This window comes from Culex quinquefasciatus, chromosome 1 (assembly GCF_015732765.1).
Source record: "Culex quinquefasciatus strain JHB chromosome 1, VPISU_Cqui_1.0_pri_paternal, whole genome shotgun sequence".
Lineage (NCBI taxonomy): Eukaryota > Metazoa > Arthropoda > Insecta > Diptera > Culicidae > Culex > Culex quinquefasciatus.
The window spans coordinates 2,845,517-2,871,042 of NC_051861.1; the positions used below are offsets into that span (position 1 = coordinate 2,845,517).

At 42.2% G+C, this 25,526-nt stretch overlaps 6 protein-coding genes across 6 annotated transcripts; 4 read left to right on the plus strand and 2 right to left on the minus strand.

Moving 5' to 3' along the window:
• The first annotated feature begins 1,532 nt into the window (after positions 1-1,532).
• LOC6052808 lies at positions 1,533-3,014 on the plus strand. The gene is made up of 3 exons (XM_038267015.1): positions 1,533-2,157; positions 2,257-2,944; positions 3,006-3,014. The coding sequence occupies exons 2-3, from the start codon at positions 2,258-2,260 to the stop codon at positions 3,012-3,014; spliced, it is 696 nt and encodes a 231-aa protein (XP_038122943.1). The 5' UTR covers positions 1,533-2,157; position 2,257.
• LOC119768581 lies at positions 2,942-6,645 on the plus strand. The gene is made up of 2 exons (XM_038258626.1): positions 2,942-3,544; positions 6,034-6,645. The coding sequence occupies exons 1-2, from the start codon at positions 3,118-3,120 to the stop codon at positions 6,066-6,068; spliced, it is 462 nt and encodes a 153-aa protein (XP_038114554.1). The 5' UTR covers positions 2,942-3,117; the 3' UTR covers positions 6,069-6,645.
• Positions 6,646-8,217: 1,572 nt separating this feature from the next.
• LOC6035201 lies at positions 8,218-10,409 on the minus strand. Its single transcript, XM_001845378.2, is given in 5 exon segments — positions 8,218-8,525; positions 8,584-8,952; positions 9,005-9,507; positions 9,510-10,155; positions 10,206-10,409. Coding segments are annotated over 5 exon segments (1,647 nt in total). The 5' UTR covers positions 10,233-10,409; the 3' UTR covers positions 8,218-8,423.
• A 943-nt stretch (positions 10,410-11,352) lies between these two features.
• On the minus strand, positions 11,353-13,181 carry LOC6035202 (gastrula zinc finger protein XlCGF53.1). Its single transcript, XM_038267050.1, has 2 exons — positions 12,440-13,181; positions 11,353-11,855 (listed from the first exon to the last, which is right to left on the minus strand). The coding sequence occupies exons 1-2, from the start codon at positions 13,179-13,181 to the stop codon at positions 11,353-11,355; spliced, it is 1,245 nt and encodes a 414-aa protein (XP_038122978.1).
• A 982-nt stretch (positions 13,182-14,163) lies between these two features.
• LOC6035203 (zinc finger protein 69) lies at positions 14,164-16,004 on the plus strand. Its single transcript, XM_001845380.2, has 2 exons — positions 14,164-14,512; positions 14,580-16,004. The coding sequence occupies exons 1-2, from the start codon at positions 14,274-14,276 to the stop codon at positions 15,865-15,867; spliced, it is 1,527 nt and encodes a 508-aa protein (XP_001845432.2). The 5' UTR covers positions 14,164-14,273; the 3' UTR covers positions 15,868-16,004.
• A 13-nt stretch (positions 16,005-16,017) lies between these two features.
• Positions 16,018-25,461, plus strand: LOC119771244 (transcription factor E4F1-like). The gene is made up of 3 exons (XM_038267054.1): positions 16,018-16,095; positions 16,148-16,329; positions 25,281-25,461. The coding sequence occupies exons 1-3, from the start codon at positions 16,018-16,020 to the stop codon at positions 25,459-25,461; spliced, it is 441 nt and encodes a 146-aa protein (XP_038122982.1).
• The last annotated feature ends 65 nt before the right edge of the window (positions 25,462-25,526 follow it).

Consider the following 25,526-nt stretch of genomic DNA (forward strand, 5'->3'; position numbering starts at 1 on the left):
AGAGTCTGAAGCTGTTGGACAATCTTTGAACTTGAAGTCAGTGCATAAAACACACAGAAAAAAAAAGTTGAATTTTGGAATGTTGAAAATTTGGTAGGTTGAATATCAACTCTATTTTTGAGTAATATTACATAAAAAATGAGTAAAATTGTGAACCTGATGAATATTCATCAAAAACTGATGAAAATTCATCATTTTCTGGGGTAAAATTAATCATTTTTTTGCCACAACATCTGTCACCATTTCCTGATGAATATTAACATCATTTTTTTTCTGTGCAAGCTATGCAGCGATTCGCTGTGCTCTTCACTTTGGGGACCTGTTTGCTGGTCTTGGTCCAACATACTGAAGCGGGCTACATCATACCGGATTTCGAAGTTAGTATTGGCCGCAACCATTACAGTCCAGACTCGATTATCCAAAGTGTCAATTATCCGAAGTTCTTAATTTTGACATCAAATTCGTGATTCGTGATTCGATTATGCGAAGTTTTGATTATCCGAAGTGAAATTTTTCCGAGGCCTTCGGATAATCGGTCCTGGACTGTATTTCGATAAACAATAAGAATTTGGTAATTATTACTTCATCAAACAATGTAATAGAGCAGAATATGAAGTGTGAACAAACGGTCTATCAGTTGATGTTGTCTTTAGAAACTGTTTTGCGACTTCAAGGGTAATAATCTATCTATACAGCAATTCCATTTGAAAAGAGCCTAAACCGAAAAAAAAGTTCTCCGATCGGGCTCAAAATTTTTTTGAGGGTTCCTAGGCCAAAATAATTAGACCCGTATTTTTTTGTTTGGCCATTAGGGTGACCTACATCGTGCTAGGGTGGTTCGAAAAATGGCAATTTTCGTCATTTTTCGCAAAAACCACTTTTTTTGAAAAATCATATCTCCTCGCCAATTCATCCGATTTTAGCTATCTTAGACGCAAAAGAAAGGTGATGAGTTTGGCTATTTGAGAAAAATAGTAAAAAGTTCCAAAAATCTAGCTTAACTATTGAAAAAGTCGTATGAAAACTTAAAATGGCGTTTTGACCGTGTCTGGACCAAAGAGCCTATGTCTGAAAATATTTTTATCGGATTCCTCGGAAAATTTCACATAAAATATCAAAAAATTGCCGATGTCGAACCGTACGTTTACAAGATATGATTTTTTGAAAATAAAAATTGAGTTTTTCGACGCGCCACGCGCAAAAACAGGAAAATGACGAAATCGGCAAAATATCAACTTTTTTGACTAAAACTGCGATAACTTAAAAATTTCAGCGATGACTGTGATGTCCAGCGCCACTCACTCTCTCAGCACTCTCATGAGTGCTCTCGTCTGAACCAACCTAAATTGTACATTCCACAGAAATATATGCTCTCTCTCAACTAGACTACCAACGCGACAAGTAGTGTTTTATTTTTCTACCCCGAAACCGCGTCTCGTCAACTGGCGACGATTAGGATAAAAGTATATTTTTGATTATTGAACTTATAAAGCGCGTGTCGGCGATAATTTTGCTGATTTTTTACCGTAAGTGGTTTCGGTGCTACAAGAAAAGAAGAAAATTTCGCTGGGTGCAAAGTTTTACGTTTTCATCCAGATTTTTTTTTTCTCGCGTGTGCGTTTTTTTTTTTATCTGAGTTGCCCCAGTAGAAATTAGCGCTAATTAGTGACTAGTGCTATTTTTTCAAAGGAAATTCAATTTTTCTTTGTTTAAAGCTCGTGGGGACGCCAAAGTCCACCATTTTATTCCGAGCGCTGATTTTTGTTTCTTCTCTTTTGTTTGAACCTCCATTGCAGTGTGGAGAGAGAGAGGGTGAAAGTTCTCTTTTGTTACACGATTACACTGCTTGGGTGTTGGTGAACAAATCAAACGGCGGCGGCAGCGGCAATTTAAGCGTTTGTCGTGTGGCTGTAGTGGTAAACATCCCAACGGCGGCGGCGGCTGGAGCAGAGCTGCTGGTGTGGCTGTAGTGGTGAACAATTCGGCGGCGGCGGCGGCTTGAGCAGAGTCGCTGTGGTTGCTGTGGTGGTGTGGTGACATCAGAGGCGGCGGCGAAGCTTGCACGGTGTGTTGGTTGCGATTTTTTTGGTGGAGTTTTGTTTGATCCGTCTGTGCAAAGACGAGGATTTTTTGTACTGCTGGCCAACGAGATCAAAGGTACGTGATATTGTTTCTGTTTTTTTGTGTATTTTTTTTTTGTTGGTGCTATTTTGCGATTGATTTTTTTTTATTTTGTGTTTAACTTATTTATTCAAGGATGTCTTTGACGGCTACCACCGAACCTTATTTGCCCGGTTCAATTCCATTTAGTCAATACTTGGAACAACTGGAGTGGATTTTTCTCCACAATAAATTGAATAAGACTGATTATAAAACATCGTTTTTGGCCATCTGCGGCCAGGAGGTGTATACAATGTTGAAAAAACTTTTCCCTGGTGAAAATTTAAAAGATTTGAGCTATGACACAATAACAGACAAACTGAAAAAGCATTACGATAAAAGTGATTCAGAAGTGATTCATAGTTTCAAGTTTTGGTCCAGGAAGCAAGGTCAACACGAGAAGGCCGAAGATTATGTGTTGTCGGTCAAGGTTTTAGCCGAACGGTGCTGTTTCGGTGATTTTAGGGACAGAGCCATTAGAGATGTGCTTGTCATGGGAGTGTTTGATAGAGGTTTACAAAAAAGGTTGTTCGACGAGGACAACTTGACGGCGGACAAGGCGGAGAAGATGATACTCAATCAGGAGTTGTCGTCGAACCGCACGAGGATTCTGAACAATGGAGATGATGGTAGAAGTAGCTTGGTGAATCGTTTGGGAAGAAGACCGGATCGTACACCGAACAAGGGAGGTTACCGGAACAGGAGCAGAAGTAACAACAGAACTCGTTCTTTTTCGAGCGATAGGAACAAGAACAAGAGTGATTCTGGGAAGCCAACCTTTTCTGTACGTTTTGTAAGAAGAACGGACACACTAGGAAATTTTGCTATCGTCTTACTAATCGTAGTCCGCGTAAACCTAAACAAAGTGTTAAATTTGTTGATTCTCCTAAACCTTCTTCAAGTGGCAACGGTCTTTTTAAGCGTTTGAAGAAGGACTTGCACAGTGACGACGACGATATGGCCTGCATGATGATTTCGTCTGTCAACAAGATCAACGAACCGTGTTATGTTGAACCTCTCCTGGAAAACAGACGTATGACCATGGAGATTGATTGTGGATCAGCCGAGAGTGTTATCTCTGAGGATTTGTTTAACAGAAACTTTCGTAATCTTGTCGTTAAGCCTTGTAACAAGCGGTTAGTAGTGATAGACGGCAAGAGGCTGACTGTGTTGGGAAAAGTGACGGTAAATGCTCGTTTAGATGGTGTGCAACAACAATTGGATCTTGTCATCTTGCGTTGCGAGATGGATTTCATCCCGCTCATGGGAAGGACATGGCTGGACGTCTTCTACAGCAACTGGAGATCAGCTTTTTCACGACCATCTTTACCTGCACAAGGTGTGCATGCTGTCGAGAATGATAGTGTTGTTGTTGATTTGAAGAGTAAGTTCTCTACAGTATTTGACAAGGATTTTTCAAGTCCAATTAAGGGTTTTGTAGGAGATTTGGTTTTAAAGCATAATACACCCATTTTTAAAAAAGCATACAATGTTCCTTTGCGTTTGAGACAGAAAGTTATTGATTATCTTGATTGTTTGGAGAAAGACGGCATTATTACACCTGTGGAGGCGTCGGAATGGGCTTCACCTGTTGTAGTTATTATAAAGAAAGATCAGAGTATACGTTTGGTCATTGACTGCAAAGTGTCGATCAACAAGGTGATTGTACCGAATACATACCCGCTTCCACTGGCACAAGATCTTTTTGCCGCACTTTCTGGTTCAAAAATTTTCTGTGCGCTTGATTTAGCTGGCGCATACACGCAACTTTTACTTTCTGACAAATCGAGGGAAATTATGGTCATAAACACAATTAAAGGTCTTTACATTTACAACAGGCTGCCACAAGGAGCTTCGTCGAGCGCATCTATTTTCCAAAAGATTATGGATAAAATTTTGCACGGAATTTCCGGTGTTTTTTGCTACCTGGATGACGTACTGATTGCAGGAGATAATTTTGAAGACTGCAGAGGGAAACTTTATTTAGTCTTGGAGAGATTAGCTAAGGCTAACATAAAAGTTAATCTAAAGAAATGCAATTTTTTTGTAAAACGTTTGCCATATTTGGGACACATTTTGACAGACCAAGGTCTGCTCCCTTGTCCAGATAAAGTCGAAACTATTCGCGAAGCGAAAGCTCCACGAAATGTTTCAGAACTTAAGGCTTTTTTGGGTTTGATTACTTTTTATTCTAAGTTCATTCCCAATTTATCTCCTCGTTTTCACACCTTGTACAATCTTTTGAAGAAGAACGTCAGATTTGAGTGGTCCCAGGAATGCAATCAAGTCTTCAATGATTGTAAACAATTTTTGTTGAAGCCCAATGTTTTGGAATATTTTGACCCTGACAAGCCCGTTGTAGTGGTCACTGATGCTTGCTCGTACGGAATTGGGGGTGTAATTGCACATGAGGTGAACGGTGAAGAAAAACCCATCAGTTTTACTTCTTTTACTCTGAACAACGCAGAGAAAAACTATCCAATTTTACACCTCGAAGCTCTAGCGGTGGTAAGCACTGTGAAAAAGTTTCACAAATTTTTGTACGGGAAAGAATTTAAGATTTATACTGACCATAAGCCTTTGATTGCCATTTTTGGTAAAGAAGGACGAAATTCGATTTATGTTACACGCTTGCAGAGATATGTTCATGAAATGGCAATTTATGAATATGAAATTTTGTATCGACCTGCAGCTAAAATGGGAAATGCTGATTTTTGCTCTCGATTTCCTTTATCTCAGGAGGTTCCAAGGGAGTTGTGTTTTGATTTTGTGAAGAACTTAAATTTTAGCCATGAGTTTCCAGTCGACTATAAGATTATTGCTAAAGAATCTAGCAAGGATGAGTTTATTTTGTTGATTTTAAAGTACATGCGTGAAGGATGGCCTGATCGTATGGAGAAACGTTTTAGAGATATCTACTCCTTGCACAGAGATCTTGAAGAAGTCGATGGATGTGTGCTGTTTCAGGATCGTGTCATCGTTCCCGAGGTCATGAGGGAACAAATTTTGAAACTTTTGCACAAAAATCATTCTGGCATAAACAAAATCAAACAGCTCGCGAGAAGGACTGTTTACTGGTACGGCATGAATGGAGATATTGAAGATTTTGTCAAATCTTGTAAAGTTTGTCATGAAACAACAGCTGTTACCAGGAAAGCACCTTACTCAAATTGGATACCAACAACGAAACCATTTAGCAGGATCCATGCAGATTTTTTTTATTTTGAGAAGAAGGTTTTTTTGGTTGTAATTGACAGTTTCACCAAGTGGATCGAGTTGGAGTACATGAGGAACGGTACTGATCACAGAAAGGTTATCAAAGTGTTTCTTGGGATTTTTGCCAGGTTCGGGCTGCCGGACGTTTTGGTGACAGATGGTGGACCACCATTTAATGCTGAAGCTTTTGTTAGTTTTTTTGAAAAACAAGGTGTAAAGGTCATGAAAAGTCCACCATATCATCCCGAGAGCAACGGACAGGCAGAGCGATCAGTTCGTTTGGTGAAAGAGGTTCTCAAAAAGTTTCTCCTGGATCCTGACACAAGGAGGTTGGATATCGATGAGCAAATTAGCAATTTTCTATTTAATTACAGGAACACATGCTTAGCCAAAGATCACAATTTTCCTTCTGAAAAAATGCTCTCCTACAAACCAAAAACCTTATTGGATTTGATTAACCCTAAACACAATTTTAAACACAATTTGACGAAATCGCAAGATGATAACACTGTAAACATTAATGATGATAGTCTAACAGAACAATTCACTAGTCTGAAGAATGGAGATCTGATTTATTACAAAAACATTAACCCAACTGACACAAGAAGATGGTTACCAGCCAAATTTCTAATGCATATATCTGCAAATATTTTACAGATCTCTCTTGGCGGCAGAGTACTTTCGGCGCATAAACGCCAAATCAAAATTCCGCAGAATACTCGCCGGAAACAACCCAACATTGTTTTCCGCAGAGAGAGTTTTTCCAAATCGCAACCACCACCAACCAGCAAGCGGCGCAGAGAGCATGAGTTTGAAGATTCCGACAATGATTCGGATTTTTATGGATTCGCAGCAGAGTCCTCGATTTTCGAAGATGATCCGATGGGTGAATCGTCACTGTCGGAAGAAGTTGATCAGCGGCAGCCGGTACGAGAAACACGGCCGATCCGGAGGTCTACGAGGCAGATTAAGAAGAAACAAAAGTGGATTTCAAATATTTTTAATTAGTCAAGTGAATTTGCGCTAGGAATTAATTATTAGCATACTGAATTTAGTTTGTTGGAATTCATTTTCTTTCAAGAAATAAGAAGATTTTAAACACATTTTAGTGTATTCGATTTATGTATGAAGTTTTTTAAGGGAAAAGGAGTTGTGATGTCCAGCGCCACTCACTCTCTCAGCACTCTCATGAGTGCTCTCGTCTGAACCAACCTAAATTGTACATTCCACAGAAATATATGCTCTCTCTCAACTAGACTACCAACGCGACAAGTAGTGTTTTATTTTTCTACCCCGAAACCGCGTCTCGTCAATGACCTATACATGTCTGGGTACCAAAAGTTGCGTCTTTCAATTACAAAAATTTTGATACCCAGACATGTATAGGTCATCGCTGAAATTTTTAAGTTATCGCAGTTTTAGTGAAAAAAGTTCATTTTTTGCCGATTTCGTCATTTTCCTGTTTTTGCGCGTGGCGCGTCGAAAAACTCAGTTTTTTTTTTCAAAAAATCATATCTTGTAAACGTACGGTTCGACATCGCCAATTTTTTGATATTTTATGTGAAATTTTCCGAGGAATCCGATAAAAATATTTTCAGACATAGGCTCTTTGGTCCAGACACGGTCAAAACGCCATTTTAAGTTTTCATACGACTTTTTCAATAGTTAAGCTAGATTTTTGGAACTTTTTACTATTTTTCTCAAATAGCCAAACTCATCACCTTTCTTTTGCGTCTAAGACAGCTAAAATCGGATGAAATGGCGGGGAGATATGATTTTTCGAAAAAAGTGGTTTTTGCGAAAAATGACGAAAATTGCCATTTTTCGGACCACCCTAGCACGATGTAGGTCACCCTAATGGCCAAACAAAAAAATACGGGTCTAATTATTTTGGCCAAGGAACCCCCAGAAAAAATTTGAGCCCGATCGGAGAACTTTTTTTTCGGTTTAGGCTCTTTTCAAATGGAATTGCTGTATATATATATAAACTTTCGATGGTTTTGTTCGAACGCGAATCAGTTCAATACGGAACAACGGATCGGTGTTCTTTTTACTGCGTTGGGTATAAGTCCACGGAAGGTTTATACGCTAACTAATTGACACTGGATCACATTTATCACATATCACATTTTGATCACAGGAGGCTGAATAAGCAAACGAGCTCAGTACGTCAAAATGCAGAAAAGGAGACAAGACCAAGTTTGTCGGGTTTAGCTTGTATCTTATATAAAATTTCGACGGCTTTGTTCAAACGCGAATCAGTTTAATACGGAGTGTCGGATCGAGGTACTCTTTGTTACGTTGGGTTCGTATAAGTCCAAGGAAGATTTTTACGCCTAAAAGTGACGTCTTTGGCCACTCTGGTACCGCTTCCGGAAAATCTGCAGATTGTTTGGGAAAAGTTGCTTAAAATCTAATTTTGATCACAGGAGGCGGAATAAGCAAACAAGCTAAAAATTTCAATAAACGAAAAAATTACAAGACGAAGTTTGTCGGGTTTATCTTGTAATAAATAAAAATTATAGGTCAACTGGCATCAGGCGAACGAGTACTGTTCTTCCATCGGAAAACTATTGGCCATAACGAATTCACAGGAACGACACCGTAGTAAATGAAATAAAGCATTCACCGGAACGTTCTGTTGGCATGCCACCGGAAAGAAGGTCACTTTTATAAACTGGCGCTGGGATAACCCGGATAACGAGAACAACGTCGAGCACTGTCAGCACTGCCAACGATCAAAGCTGCGATAGAATGCACCATTTTGCCTGCGAGGATTTCAGAACGTTACTTGGAATAGTTGTGCCCTTGGAAAAGTAATTTTAATTTATTTACTGTCTATAAGTATTAACTTTGCATCTCTTTATTGCCAAATATATTTTCATATGCCAAAATCAATCAACATTTATGCTAGGCGAGTTACTAGTTTTCTTCTAATGAGACATACCAACCAGAAGTAATACTTTTTTCGAGTGCTGATAAGCAAAGCTTGTTCATTTTCTTGTTCTTCTACAAACCAACGAGTTAAACTGCCCTGCGTACACAGTTCAGCTGTAGACCAGATTGCGCAGCGTCTTCAGCGAGCTCAACTTTTCGATCGCTTCCGCTTTCTCCATGGTGATCCCAACGCAGTACGAGAAGGTCAATTCCTGATGTGATTGATAACAAATTTTAGAAAGCTTCAACGGTTTTGTACTGCAACCTTACCCTCAATCTCTTGCAATTGGCCACGATAGACAGCACCGTCTCGTTGGTTAGCTCCTTCAAGTTGACGAGAACCAATCGACGAAGTCGCGGCAGCTTCCGCGTAATGATATCGATACAATCGTCGTTGAATCCCTCCTTGTTGTACTCAAACTGCAGCGACTCCAGCAGGGGACAATTGCGCGTCAAGAAGGATATCCCCTTGAACGAAACGCGCGGACAGTGCGTGAGGTACAGTTCGCGAAGTTCGGGAAGGGCCATCGTCAGTAGCGATGCGTCCGACATGTCCCGGCAACTGTACCGCAGCGAACGAAGTCCCTCGATGCGGTCGAAGTGATCAACGCTGTCATTGAGGATTTCACGCTCCTTCAGCTGAAAGGCGAATTCGTTGAGTTTGAATCCGGACTCGCTACCCGATACGTACCACATAGTTCTCCAGGTCCAGATGCTCCACCGACTGCACCTTCTCCATCAACGTCCGAACGACGATTATGTCCCGCATCAGCGTGTCATCGTCGACATCCTCCAAATAAAACCGCTTCGCGTTCGGGAACGAACAGAAGATGGCCGGTGATATCAGCGGAAAGGTGACCGACAGCGACAGCTCCACCACGCTCTCGAGCGACGCCGTCTCGTCCCAAGCCCGCACGTCGTACAGGATCATGTTCAGCTTGCGCAGCTTCTTCAGCTGGCCGAACGCCTTGCAGTTGTGGATACTCTCGGCGATCAGTTCCAGCTCTTCCAGCTCGAACAGCGTCTTGGGAATGGCCGCGACGGCTCGCAGCGACAGTTCGGAACCGATGCGGAGAATCCGCAGCTGGGGCTGCTGGTCAAACAGCATGACGAGCGCGTCGGTGAAGTCGTCCTCGTTGCCGGCACTCTTCACGTCGAGCTTGCGCAGTTTCAGCTTTGGAAGCGAGTTTAAAAGTGCAGAAAGGGCTTCATCTCCTCCACTCGAACGGTCAGATTGCGAAGCGTTCCGGAGTGATTTTGCAGGAAGGGCTTCAACTGGTGCAGTTCCGCTTCGAAGCGCTCGAAGCAGATGGTGGTCAAGGGAGCTGAGTTCAGGAGGGAAGCATTCTGCAGGATGAAATAGTTTGCGAGGTGAAGCTTCAACGATTTAAGATTTTTAAGCGAAGCAAGGTAGATCTCTGGATTCTGCGGTCGCTGGCCGTACGGCTCGTCCGACTCGGTGGTGAGCCGTAACTCTTCGAGGTTGTGCAAGTATGGAAACGCCTGGAGAATCGGTTCCGTGAGACGCATCACTTGCAGCGCGAGTGATTTGAGGTTTGGTCCACACTGGCGAAAGAAATCGATAAACTCGGGGGTTTGTGGAAGGTCCGCATCGGAAATAGTCAGCTTGTAGTGAGACTTGGCGAACGGGTTCATCATCTGCGCCGACAGCATCGCGGGAACCAGATTGAGCTGGTGCGTCACCGGATGGACGGGTTTGATGTGAATCGGAACGGATTTCGGAATAATTACGCTCAATATGATTGCCTTCCAGGGGAGACATACCAGAGCGGCACTTTCCAAGTCTTCCACCGGGAGGTAGTAGAAGATTTTCTCCAGGAGCTGGAAGGATTCGATGATAAGGATTGAGTCTACACAAGAGAAGGACCTACCTCATTCGGAAGATTTTCAATTTCCATGGTGGAGCTCCGGGTGGAAAAGCATCCGTTTCTCACAAAGTGTGCAAAATTTTAACCAATATTTGATCAATAACTGCGACGAAAGGGTTAAATATAACGGATTGCGTGTCGGACCAGGCATTTTATCTGTAGATTTGGCACTTTGTTGGATTTTCAAGCAACAGGTGTTTGCAGGAACACTACCGCTCTACGCATAACCGTCCCATGTATTTTTTTTGTCGATTTTTTTATACTCTTAGAAAAAAAAAGATCAAAATGCCATTTATATCTGTTTAAATCAATCGTACCACGATCAACGCTACCACGATTCGCAAGCATCCAGCGATTGGTCCGATCGCTTCGCTCAGCTTCCTTAAAATACGTTGTGAGTTTCATGGCCTCACAGAGAGGAGCGATGTTAACAAAATCAACAAAATACCAGCGAGGCACTCGTTTGGCCTGCTCTACCAAAGTTTGCGGTCAATTTGAATTTTGCATGGTGGAGGTTGCTGTCAAATGTATCTTTGATGTTGACCAAACAAAGAAATTGTAGAAATTTTGATAACAAAGATTTTAAGCAATTTAATCAATGATCAAAACACAGCCGATCGCAGATGATTTGAATCAGCTCTGAGTCTAAGCCGATCAGAAAGAGAGGGAGAGCAGAAGAGAGATTCAAGAGAGATTATTTAGTAACGGTTTATGTGGTAGCATTCGATTTGTGTTCGCGAGTGATTTCGAGCAATCAGGACTGTTGCTTGGGACAAATATGCGAAGAACGGCAGTACGGGGTTGAGTAGATTTTAAGGAATGTGTTTCAACAGCGCGTCTACATTATAATTCGTTGGTCACAATCCTTGACCTGATGCACAGTTTATACTAACAGGCTATCGTAACCAATAAAACAACAAATTACAAATTACAATCTTTAATTAAATTGATACAAAAATAATTTAAACACATTTATTGTAAACTTTAAAATATGTAAAAATACATGTAATAAGATTCCTTTCTGTCTTTTCACGACGCATGCGCTTTGTTTTCGAAACATAAAATAAAAATCGACTTTCATCGGTATGATATATCTTTTATTGTATACTTCTCATATTGCATGCTTGTTATCAACTTCTTTGGCATAAAACTAGTCACTTTTGGTCTCCTCGTCCCCCTCATCTCCCGCCAACGAGTCTTCAAAGTTCGACAGCTCATCCGGCTGGTCCGGTTCTTCAACCTCCTCGATATCAACCCCATCGATGGTGATCTTGTTGGAACTCTTTTTCTCAGTCGTCGTCGTCGTCCCCTCGTCCACATCCTGGTGATGTTCCCGCTTCATGTGCGTCCGGAACCATCGCAGCTGTTTGAAGCTCCTACCACACCGCGAACAATCGTACGTCGTGGCGTTCTCTGGGGTCTTTTTCTGCGTTTTGTGGACGGTCCGACGGTGAGCGTAGAGAGCGGTCGGAGTTGGGAACTCCTGGCCGCATGGGTCACACCGGATCGGGTCGCGATCGGACCGATGGGAGTCCAGGTGCGTTTTGAGGGAACTTTTCTGCGTGAATCGCCGGCCGCACTCGTTACATTCATACGGTTTCTTTTGCAAATGACTATTGAGGTGGTTTTTGAGGTTAGAAAGCGTGGCGTATCCTTTGGAACATTTATCGCAGTTGAATTTCTTTTCATTCGTGTGGGTGGACAAGATGTGCGTCTTGAGTGTTTGAGATTGCGTAAAGTTGCGTTCGCATATATGGCATTTGTATGGCTTGAGGTTGTTGTGCGTTCTTGAATGCACGTGTAGATTACTGATGTTGGAGAAGGCTTTCATGCATATCTTGCAGACATGGGGTTTGATATTGTTGTGAATCCTTTCGTGTAATTTCTTCGAGGTGAGTTGAACAAAGGTCTTGTCACAGTAGCTACAGCTGTATTTGCGATCTTGTGAGTGTATTCGCATATGAACACGAAAATTTCCAGAACTGGTAAACTCTGCGCCGCACACTTGGCATACGTAGGGCTTGATGTTGCTGTGCAATCGCTTATGAATATTCAGACTAGAAGCCTGCGTGAAGCTCTTGAAGCACACGTCACAGGCAAATGGCTTCTCCCCGTGTGTGTTCTTACATGAACACGAAGATAGCCAATTTTACGGAAAACCTTTCCACATACCCCGCAAACATGGGAAAAATCTTTCTTTTTCGACCCCTTCATCACTATTAGTTCAGGTTTCTCACCCTGATCAACCTCTGAATTAATTCCATTGGTTTTCACGGGCACATCCTGCGACATCTCTTCACTGCCCTGTATCGATTCATCAATCACCAAACTGGTTCTGGTCTCTGAGGAACTCTCGCTCACACTGGAACTGCTACAACTGGAGCTACTATCCTCCGATCCGTCACTACAACATTCGCTGGAACCACAACTATCGTCATCGCTGTCTCCGACCACGTCCTCCCTACCATCATCATCATCGTCATCGTCGTCATCGTCAACGTCGCTACTCTTCCCAGCCGAACTATCCTCATCCGAAGACCCACGTCCGGTCCTGTAAACAGCTGCCGCGCCCGTAATGTTCAGCTGAAAGCTGTTGGCCGTCACAATCGACGTTTCCGTCGACGAGTCCTCCTCCCTGTGCTGGCCAGTCCCCCCGACAAGTCCCTGATTCTGCGTTGCCAACTGCTCCTGCCGCTGCATCATGACCAGCTGCGTCGACGAGGTGACCGTCGTCGTGGTCGTCGAGATCGGGAAGATCTGGTTCTGGGATATCGGAAAGCCTCCGTTTTCCTTTCGCTTGCGGCGCATGACTTTGTTGTACTTGCGGATGCAGCTCTGGCAGATCGGCTCGACCCGCCCGTTGACCGGGACGATCTTCAGCTTGAAGACCGACTCGAGCAGCCAGACGTTGCTGCTATCGCACTCTATGGAGTCCATGTTTTTGTGCAGCAGCTGACAAAGCTTGCAAAAGTGTACCATTTTGCTTGTGATTCTCTTAATAGTTATGATTAAACAGACATTAAACCACAATTTCTGTTGCACGTAGAGACTAGTAGTTATGTTAATGTTATTCTAAGGTATTTATGTGAACTTTTGGTAACATTTACATTTTTATCTTACGATACTGATTTTTATGCTCGGTCTCTGCGTATGTAAACAGTTTATGCTACTGCCGGCTGTCAGCGGGGTGGTTCCATGCTGTCAATTTTATGTTTTATGCCTGTGTTTGACTGCCCTCCAGGGATTTTTTTTTTTTTTCATAAAATTATTTTTATTAGGTCCTTTTCGGTACTGGGACCTGGTTAGGACCGAGTCGGCTTTTGTAATTACATTTGACTTAATAATTACAGAGGATCTTGTGTGTAAATGTTAGTGGGAGGGGAGCCGATTACCCGCGGCCTACTCGGGGTTAGTAGGGAAGGGATTAATGTTAAAGGCAAGGCGTGGGAAGAGAAGGGGATTGTGTAGGGGTCTTGGTTGGCTCTGCTGGCCTTTGCGTTTTGTCCTCAGCCGCAACTCGGTGTGCCCTCCAGGGATGTATCGATGGTTCGAAGTCCTGGACAAACTTTGTGCGAAGTACCTCAGCTGAATCGACAAACTCTACCCAAATTGCTAATAGAAAGTTTGTGTTCCCCCCGTTCCTCCATAGCTTGACAATAAGGGGACTGTTTTTAATACAGATTCAAATTCGGTGGAAGAGACAAAAACACACATCTTTCCGCTACGTTTTCTGGTCAACAACTTGTCGTTCAATCCATAACGTTACATTGTTGCACACAGAACATCTATCTAGATGCAATCGAATTTGAAACTTTTGTTTAACAAAATCTTGATTCGGTTAACCGAATTTAAACAACACAAAGCCACCAAACTGTCAAACGCGCGTGCTGTCAGTTTGCATCGCGACGCCCCTCGGCACAATAACAAAAATGCGTCACTTTTTTGCGGATGTTTGTTTCCCTTTGCGCTTGACCGTCCAACTGTCAAAATAGTCGCAGGAACCCTCTTCGTCAGGAAAGTGCTCCGCAGTTTTTCGTTTATCGATTTTGTCCGCTCCGGAAGTAAAAAAAAATGTCCTGCGTCGTGCCAACGTGCAAGGCGACCGACGGCAACCTGCGGCCCTTTCCGCAGCATCCGTCGCTGGTGCAACGCTGGCAGGAGGCGATCCAGCTCGGCTGTGGCGCTCCGCTTGAGCTGCCCGCGACGACGACCGGGCTGGAGATTTGCCAGTGGCACTTCCGACTTACGGCGCCCGAGGGGGAGGACAGCAAGCTGGAGCGGTACCGGGAACCGAGCTGTTTCATCACTGCGTGAGTTGAACACTAAATTGAAGGGGTAAGTAGGGAGTTGAACAGCTTTCTTCTTCTCTTTTTTTAGTTCGGGGGAATATTCGGACGTGAGCAGCTGCCGGATGTGTTTGAACTTTTATCCGACGGCCACGATGGTGTCCAAGGCTGGCATACTTGGGGACAACGACATTACGTACTGCGTGTACGAGCTGATGAGTATCATCTTTCAGGATTCGGATTTTTTGGAGATGATTTGCCAGGAGTGTTTGGTCCGGTTGGACGTGATGAGTTCGATGCAAGTTTTCTTCGCGACTGCCGAAGATGCGTTTCAGCAGATTGTTCAGCTAGCGGAAGGACGGGGTGATGAGTCGCAAGTTGAAGACGGTGAGGATGTTAAGTTTGAGGGTCAGTTCAAGGCGGAAACTCAGGCGATTGTGGAGGAGGTGATTGAGGAGATGCAGGTTGAGGTTGGTACGGCGGAGGATGTGTTGGAAGATTTCGTTATTGATCATGAGTACAGCAGTGCTGGTTGGAGTACGGAAGAGGAAGATGAGGGGCCAAAGAGGGAGATTGAAAGAAGGGAAGCTAAACGAAGTAGGAAACAGAAGCAGATTCGGCGGAAACTTAAGAGAGAACCGGAAAATTTTGATGAGCCTGCGAAACCGAGGCGTATTCCGAAAAACGAACCGAAAACAGCTACCGTGAAGCGGGATAAGAACGGTCCCTCGTCGCTGAAGGCGGTTCGGACTAGAAAATGCTACATTTGCGTTCAAGTTCTCACCGATGCCAACGAGTTGATGTCCCATCTGACGGAGGTGCATGCCCCAACGAAGGACTTTCACTGCAAAGAGTGTGGAGTTGACTTTCCGCAGGTTATTACGTTCAATGTCCATCTGAGTCGTCACGACGAAACCGAGAGACCGTACAAGTGTGAGGTATGCCCGTTAAGGTTCGGTTGTCTTAATTCCAAAAAGGTTCACGAACAGCGTGCGCACGGAATGCATCCGAACTTTGAGGTGCCCGCAAAGATCATCAATCCGGTGGTGTGTGAACATTGCGGTCGTGTATTTGAGAACAAAACCTGCCTGGCGTCTCACACGCGGGCCAAACACAAAAAATCAGACAATGTTCCGACATGTAACATCTGCCGGAAGACGTTCACGGCCAGATCCAGTTTGAGCGGCACATGCTGTTGCACAACAATGAAAACCATTTGCCTGCTCACAATGCGACAAGACCTACCGGAGGAACCTGGACCTAAAGCACCACGTCGAGCTGGTCCACGAAGGCAAGAACCCGCACTTTTGCGCAGAATGTGCGCAGTCATTCCAAAGCTATCAAGCGTTGTACCTCCACAAGAAGTTTACCCACGGTAAAAATAACCAAGATTCGGATAAGGCCAAAGCCGAGCTGAGACAGCAGCGCTACCTGAGTTGCGCCCTCTGCAAAACGGTCAACAGCACCACGGACGAGCTGACAGCCCACATCGCGGTGGCCCACCCCAACGAAGAGTACCCGTACGTGAAATGTCCGGAACCCACCTGTTCGCGCACCTTCCTCACGTCCCACCATCGAGCCCACCACAAGGAAATCCACACGGACAGGTACAGGTGTGACATCTGTGGCGCGCGGAACGCCTCGATTCAGCGCCTGCAGATTCACATCGAGAACAAGCACACCGAGGTGCGCAAATACGACTGTACGGTGTGCATCAAAACGTACAAAACGGCCACGGCACTGCGAACCCACATGCGGGAGCATACCGAGGGAAAGCGCTTCGAGTGTGAGTTTTGCAGCAAGACGTTCAGCCGGAAGGATCAGATGGTCATTCATCGGAGGTAAGCTCGGGTTGATTTTAAAAGATTGTTTGAAAAACTTACTTTCTTCGAGCGATCTACAAATCTAGTTTTTTTTAGGTCCTATAAGCTATTGTTTTTCATATCTTTATAGGACCTTATAGGTCGCTCTAAATTTATCAAACTGTTGTAAATTATTTCAGATATACTAAAATCAGTAATTCTAAAATCAAGCAATTAAATTATTCAATTTATAAATTCTAACAGGATGTAATTGTAAAATTTAAAATTTACAACCTTCAAGACTCTAGAACTTTTAAATACTCTTTGGCCTTATTTTTTTTTCTAATTTATAGTTTTTTTATTATATAATTTAACGCTAAAAATAATTCCTTAGTACCATATCAGAAATTATATTCCAAAAAATATTTAAAATGCCTAAAGTTCTATTTTTCCAAATTCGAATATTCTAAAACTCTTAAAATATTGAAACTGAGCAAAAGTCTGCATCATTGTTATCCGAGCATTCGTTGGTGAAGGTTGTCTGAATCAACATGACTCGTCGCGTCCCGGCGCAAAACGCCGGCAATATTGCCCTACCTGCGGCTCAAGCAGGCAAAAAAGTGGGAATTTCCAAAAGGAAGGTTGAGGCCTCAACTGATGGCCAAAAACCGGGAATTTCCAAAAGGAAGGTGCTTTTGGAAGTGACATCGAACAGCAAAAAGACGAAAAAGAGCGACGGTACTGTACCGATGGATGAGGAGGAGGAGAACTCTTCATCGCACGAGGAGCAGCTTTTGAAGAACAACAAGTTCGCTGGACTGCCTGACGAGGACCAGGTAGCGGAAGCAAAGGAGAATGAAGTGAAACAGCGAAAGGAGAAACTGCCTCCTTTTATGTGAGGCAATCAGCAGCAACGATCGACTTTCGTGCGGGGCTTGTTGAACTCATCAAGTCTGGGAAAGTCCAAGGCAACATTCGTCTGTGTCAGGACGGATTTAAGGTGCTGGTGCAATCCAGGCAGCACTATCAACTGGTCAAGGATTACTTGACCGAAAACGAGGCGGAGTACTTTACCCATGATGTCGTCATGGATAAGCCGTACAAAATCGTCGTCAGAGGTCTGTACGACATGCCAGTGGAGGAATTAGCTGCCGAGCTAAAAGTTTTGAAACTGGATGTGTTGGCCGTGCACAAAATGAGCCGACGCAACAAAGACATCAAGTACCGTGACCAGCTCTACCTGCTGCATTTGGCTAAGGGATCGACGACGCTTCCTGAGCTGAAGGCAATTCGAGCGGTTTTCAACATTATCGTGTCGTGGGAGCGATACCGACCAGTGCATCGTGACGTCACACAATGCTTCAACTGCCTGGGCTTCGGGCACGGAGGTAAGAACTGCCACCTAAAGCGTCGTTGCGCCAAATGTGGTACCGATGCGCACATCACATCCCAGTGCATCCAAGATTCGCTGGTGAAGTGCCTCAACTGCAACGGTGAGCACTCGTCAACCGACCGAAAGTGCCCCAAGAGAGCTGAGTTCGTGAAAATTCGGCAGCAAGCATCGACGAAGAATCAGCCTCAGCGTCGTAGAACTCCTCCAGCCCTGGTGGAGCAAAATTTTCCACCTCTTCAACCGCGACGCCAGGTCCCGAACTTGGCACCGTTGCCGTTGGATCCCAGGAAGAGAGCTGAGATGAATCATCCACGGCCGGGTTCCAGCCAGGAGCCGAGACCGCCACCACCGGGCTTCAGCCAGGAGCCAAGACCAACCCAAGAACCAGCAGTTGAGGAAAATGGTAATGATCTTTACACCTCAACCGAACTCCTCAATATTTTCAAACAGATGTCCGCTGCACTGCGTGGATGCAAAACCAAGACCCAGCAGATTGAAGTGCTGACCTCGTTCGTCATCCAGTATGGATCGTAGGTCCCTCAAGCTGCTGAATTGGAACGCTTGCTCCATTAGGAGGAAGAACTTAGAGCTGGTGGATTTTCTTCGCGAGAAGGAGATCGACGTAGCTGCCATCACGGAAACTCATCTGAAGCCCGGTGAAAAAGTTTATCTGCAAAACTACAAGATTGCGACGCAGCTCGACAGGACCACGTCTGGAGGAGGAGGTGTGCTTGTCGCTGTTCATCGTGATCTCAAGCCACGCCGGCTGCCACACTTTAAGCTGGACATCATCGAGGCCGTTGGAGTGGAAATTCCCACTTCGGTTGGCCCAGTACTCTTCATTGCTGCATACTGCCCACGTCAGGTGAATGCCAGAGATGGTTCAGCAGCAAAACTGAAGGCGATATCCAGAAGCTGACACGGCGGAGCGCAAAGTACATCATCGCTGGTGACCTCAACGCGAAGCATGAAGTTTGGGGCAACAGCAGGAGGAATCGGAACGGAGTGATTCTGCACAACGATCTGCAAAACGGATACTACAACGTTGTGAGTCCGGATCGTCCAACGAGGGTGGCTCGGTCTGGGAATCACTCAATCATCGATTTCTTCATTACCAATATGGCTGAGAACGTGGCTCATCCTGAGGTGTTTGAAGAGTTGAGTTCTGATCACTATCCGGTGGTTGTGGAGGTTGGAGCTTCCGTTACTCCGCAGCGGCAACCAACCCGGAAAGATTACCACAACGTTGACTGGCAGCAGTTTCAGCAAGTGGTCGACAGCAACATCGACTATGATCAACACCCGGAAACTTCTGCTGATATTGATCGTTCGCTGGAGGTGATCCAGCAGGCTATCAACCAAGCAGAGGCTGCCAACGTTCGGGAGGTTCCTGTTAATTTTAAGGTAACTGATATTGACGTAGATACTAAACACTTGATTAGACTTAGGAATGTTTATAGGAGACAATATCAACGGACTGGGGACTATGACAAAAGATTTCAGTGAACAATTTGAACAAAATCATACAAGACCGACTTGACAATATCAGAAATCAAGAATTTTCAAAACATGTAAGCCAGCTTGGGAATTATTCAAAACCATTTTGGAAACTTTCAAAAGTTCTTAAAAACAAACCAAAGCCTATTCCTCCTCTTATTGTTGAGGATTCTCCTTTGATTACATCCGAGGAAAAGGCAAATGCACTTGGGCTTCATTTTGTTAGTTCACATAATCTTGGCGCTTCCATGACCAGCCGTAAAGAAACATCAGTTGCCAATAGTATTTCAACAATCAATGACTCTACCTTTGAATTTCCTGCAGATTCCCATGTTTCTGGTGAGGAAGTCAAAGTTGCAGTTAAACAAATGAAAAATATGAAAGCTCCTGGCTTTGATAACATTTTAATCTAGTGTTGAAAAAACAGAGTGATCAGTTCTTTCAACATCTAGCCAATATTTTCAATAAATGTTTGCAACTTGGTTACTTCCCCACCAATTGGAAGCTGGGCAAAGTCATACCAATTTTGAAGCCTCAAAAGATCCAACATCGCCAACAAGTTATCGTCCCATTAGTCTTTTGAGTAGTCTGTCCAAACTCTTTGAGAAGGTCATCTATTCAAGGCTTTTGGATTTTACCAACGATAATAATATAATTTTGAATGAGCAGTTTGGCTTCCGAAAGGGCATAATACTGCTCATCAGCTTACGAGAGTAACTAAAATCATCAAGCAGAACAAGCTTGAGTCTAAATCAACTGCTATGGCTTTGTTGGATGTTGAGAAGGCTTTTGACAATGTTTGGCATGATGGTTTGATACATAAACTGTATTTATACGGTTTTCCAATGTATCTTATCAAAATTATCCAGCACTATCTTTCGGAGAGATCGTTCAGGGTTTTTCTGAATGGGATTGCTTCTGGATTATTCAACATTGATGCTGGGGTTCCCAAGGAAGTATTCTTGGCCCACTTCTGTACAATATTTTTACATCTGATTTGCCTACTCTTCCTGGTAATGGTGTGTTGTCACTTTTGCTGATGACACTGCCGTTATTTATAAGGGTAAAATAACCAGATATTTAGTTGGCCGTCTTCAGAAGGGTCTTGACGTTCTTTCCGAATACTTTGGCGACTGGAAAATTCGCATAAATGCAGCCAAAACTCAAACCATCATTTTTCCACTTTCCAAATCGGCCCGATTTGTCCCAAAGGATGATGTTTTGATTAAAATGAATGATGTTTCAATACCCTGGTCAAAGGAAGTTGTATATTTAGGTCTCATACTTGACTCGAAACTATTGTTTCGACAGCATGTAGATAAAATATTGAACAAGTGCAGCATTCTCATCAGGTGTTTGTATCCTTTAATTAACAGAAAATCAAAGTTATCTTTGAAAAATAAGCTAGCAGTTTACAAACAAATAATTTACCCCGTTATTGAGTATGCAGTACCTGTTTGGGAGTGTTGCGCTAGAACTCATAAATTGAAGCTCCAGCGTGTCCAAAACAAGGTACTCAAAATGGTTTTGAATGTTCCTGGCTGGACAAGATCAAGTGAGGTTCATGAATTAGCAGAAGTAAAAATGTTGGATCAGAAGATTCAAGAAAAATGTTTGAAATTCAGGGAAAAATGTGCTATATCTGAATACCCCTTGATTCAAGGATTGGTTTAGTTTATGGTAAGATTAAGTTAGTTTTAGGTTAGGTTATGTTTTCTTAATTTTTTTCTTCATTGTACCTAGTGTTACAAAAATGATAAATCATATACTTTTAAAGTTATGAATATGAACAGTGTTTAAATCACGAAAAGCAAACTAAAGCTGAAGAGCCACAGCTGACCACTTATTATGTAAACCAAATGTAATTATTATAAGAAAGATTCAATAAAGTATATTTAATTCAAAAAAAAAAAAAAAAAAAAAGCAAAAGTCTGCAAAAATATCTTTCGTGTATAAAACAATGTATGTTATAATTGAAGAATTACTGAAGAATCCCAATGACACTTCCAGATAGACCCTTAATTTATAAAATTCTAGAATTGGAATGTCATAAAATTCTTGAATTCATTTTTTAAAAAGCTGTCCAATCATAAAATTCTTTTGAAAATTCAAATATTTAAAAAATTTAACATTCTTTAATTTTGGAACTCCGAAATAAGACTATGGCAAACAAACAAACTTGCACTTTTTTTAGTTTGACCCTTAAGGAGCCATTACACTATCGCAAACAAACAAACAAACTCGCAAACTTGTTTGCGGCAAACCCGCAAACAAGGCAAAATGTATGAAGGCTGTCGTTTATAAAAAAATATCCAGGCAAACGAGGCAAACTGTCAAAAAGTTTGAGTTATTTGTTTGTTTGGCGTAGTAGGCTCCATTACTTGAAGGCACTGTTGCCATTCCGAAAAACCTGGGCCGCAGTTTTAAAATATTCCCAAATTGCTTCTAAATTCCAAGCTATATTTGCGCTCCCCGAACACCGATGTGAATTACAAATAAATATAAAGCACACAGCGTGACGTGTGCTTCAACGGCTTCAACTACCAAAATGCATCAATTTGTTGCTAACTTCCACAACAATTTTATTTTAAATTTCAAAAAATATTGCAGGCCAAGGGCGAATGATACTGATAATACCTCTTCAGTTGACGCTTAGGCGAGGAACATCCTGGAAGGAGCGTCACTGACTACGTCCGTAGTCCTGTTAGATCATTCTTGATCAGGACAGTATAGCTCTGGTTCCTTGCAAGTGTCCTATTTTCTTACCTCCACGTTGGCTTGGTTTTCATGATGACCTAGCTGGTGGCCTGTGGAAACGGATCGTAAACCTTTGACCACCGCGGGTCAGAGTCGAGACGGCTAAAAGAAAGGGGCGCGTCAATGTGGGAAAGGGAAGTTATTTGTGATTGTAGACGGTATTGTTTTGATTCGCAGTATGTTGAGTCAACTGCTGTGGATGTACCTGAACGTCGCAGAACGGGGTTTCTCTCCTTTCCATTTCCAGCTACCATCTATCTTCTGTTTATTTTGTTTCACTGATGTTCTAAAACGGCTTCTGTTTACTATCCTCCATTTGATTTTGATTTTACTTATTTGATTCTCTTATTTCTCAACGCTTTTCCACTCTATTTTACCAACTGATGCTGCTGTAACAAACTGTCTGTTTTTCCTTAATTTGGCAGCGATGTCAATATTGTTTATCTTTATTTATCTATTTGAATAATTTTTCATCTGCCCTATAAATTGCATTTAATACAATCTAAGCTTGTTTGTTACCTCTTTTTATTAACTATTGTTAATTTCATTATCTACTTAATAAATTACTATCTTTCTTTTACTATTGATTCTTCAAATAGTATATTTCTTTCACTGTCCATTGTTTTCAATCTTCACCCTTTTCTTCAAACAAATAAGGTTCGAACCCTTACTCAATTTTTGGAATGATCAAAGAATTAACACAAATATTACTATTGTACTTTTGAAAAACTTTTCTAAAATGCTTAGGACCAAAATATTGTAACAAAACACCGCGACAAAAGAAATAGCAACATATAAACACGACTCAACACTAGGAAAGATTTCAGGAGAAAACAATACACAGTAAATAACAATTAGTTTTTGAACTCAAACTAAAAATATAACAGTTTTTGCTTTAATGAAAGTTGATAGGCACACTATAAATGGTTAGGCGCTTGTACTTACATCAAACCCTACGTAATGTACCACCCCCGGCCGAGTTAAAATGCGTAACCGGAAAAGAAGGTGTGCATGCCTGGCACGAACACTCAAAGCGTGTTCTAGCGTGCTGCTCGTACTGACTCAGAGCAAGGGTGAGATGTAGGTGTAAGGGCAGTGCGTGTTCGTCGGGAACCTGGTGCATAAGATCGGTCAAGGCCCGTTCTTACACTGAAAATTGCGAATTGCGAAAAATAATTCCTTCATACCGTATCAGAAATTATATTCCAACAAATATTTAAAATACCTAAAGTTCTATTTTTCCAAATTCCAATATTCTAAAACTCTTAAAATATTGAAACTGAGCAAAAGTCTGCAAAAATATCTTTCGTGTATAAAACAATGTATGTTATAATTGAAGAATTACTGAAGAATCCCAATTACACTTTCAGATAGACCCTTAATTTATAAAATTCTAGAATGGAGCATTTCCATTCGAGCAGTTTTTGCTTTTTTCTACAATGTATTCCTTATGGGAGAACTGTCATTTCTTCCACTCGAATCCGGTGCTCCATTGGAATGTCATAAAATTCTTGAATTCATTTTTTTTAAAGCTGTCCAATCATAAAATTCGATTCGTGCGCTGACCACGGGGACGCGCTGTCTTGTTTTTGCATGCTCATTTTCATTTCTTTTGTGTCGCTGTTTGTGTGCTTGGGGTGATTGTTTATTATAATTGAATAATTACATCAAAAGTGCAGTGCTTCTGGGAACGCGCAGTCCTGTTTTTTCGCGATAATTTTCGTCTTAAATGATCGTAAAAAATTATTCCAACTGGCAGTTTTAGTATTAACTCATCAAACTATCGATTTTATGAAGAGTAAAGCGTCATTTATTTACTATTTTTTAAATTTGCTCGCGTTATCTAAATTGTAAAAACAGTAAAAATATACTGATAAGTCCAGCCCATAGCACTACTGCTCGGCTGGCACGCGTTCGATTAAAAAAAAACTTTTAAAATAATCAATTTTCTATTTTTCCGCAGCCGGCTGCCTAAGATTTAAAATTTTCAACCGATAAACAAAATGCTCATGGTCACATCACTGCCACTCGTGAATCCTGACCTCATACCCATCTACTAACCCCCTCAAAACTCATGTGATACTTTGTCGGAGATGCAGTCGATTGGGCGGTCTCTATCACTCAAGTATCGGACTAACATTCCCATCCACTTCCCCGTGGTCGTGGCCGGCGCCGGTATTGATCAGCATGATAGGGGCCTTTGAGAAGTTGCGAAGCGAGGAAAGATAGCTCCCACTTATCTTCCACGGCTCGTGGATGTAACTTCTGGAGGTCCTGGTCAATAACGGAGTAGCAACTGCGGGTGGGCACCTATGCTTATGCTTATGCTTATGCTAAGCTGTCCAATCATAAAATTCTTTTGAAAATTCTAATATTTAAAAAATTTAACATTCTTTAATTTTAAAAACAAACGAGGCAAACTGTCAAAAAGTTTGAGTTATTTGTTTGTTTGGCGTAGTAGGCTCCATTACTTGAAGGCACTGTTGCCATTCCGAAAAACCTGGGCCGCAGTTTTAAAATATTCCCAAATTGCTTCTAAATTCCAAGCTATATTTGCGCTCCCCGAACACCGATGTGAATTACAAGTACAGTAGTTGTTCGGTAACTGGGCGTTGTTTAACTGGGCTGCTTTTTAACTGGGCGCTCGATAACTGGGCCGTAGCCCAGTTAAAAAGCTGACAAACGTCAAAAATCCAAAACAAACCGAAATCACCGAGGGGTAAATGGATGCAAAAATCATGGTCAACAAATAAAAAAACTTTTTCAAACTTTTATGTAATTTCCAGTCACAATTAAAGAAATATGAAAAGTAATCATTGTAAACAAATTTTAGTTACTTTTATTTTTATATTTCATCCAATAAATTTTATGCATCGGTAGTCCCCTCGTTATTTTTCGTTCAGCCCAGTTAGCGAACAGCATTCGATGACTGGGCTACGTTCTCAGCCCAGTTACCGAACAACTACTGTAAATATAAAGCACACAATACGGACGTGTGCTTCAACGGCTTCAACTACCAAAATGCATCAATTTGTTGCTAACTTCCACAACAATTTTATTTTAAATTTCAAAAAATATTTAATTATAACATTTTCAGATTCTCTCAAATATTTAAAAATCTAAAATTCCAAAACTAATAAATTAAAAATCATGAAAAGAATTTATAAATTCTTACAATCGTAATTTCCAATTTTAGAAAAACAAAACTAGTAGGTAATTAAAAAAAACGAGTCAATTCATAGTAGATCAGTGATCTAAATGTCGTAGTATTTAAAATCGTCGAATTACTGAAAACCAGCGAACAACGATCGCTTGCAATAACCTTCCCCCTCCTCCAAAACAGACTCCACACCGGGGAGCGCCCCTTCAGCTGTCCGGTTTGCACGAAACGGTTCAGCGACGACGGAACATTCAGCAAGCACAAAAAACGGTGCCAGGCCGCACTGCAGAACCAACTGACGAAGCAGCAGGAGCAGGAGCAGGTGATGATCGAGTTTGTCCAAGAAGATGAAGACGCTAATTGAATAGAAGTCAATTTGGTAGAAGTAAATTGTGTGGATTTTCTGGTTGAAAGAAATTTCCCTCTCCG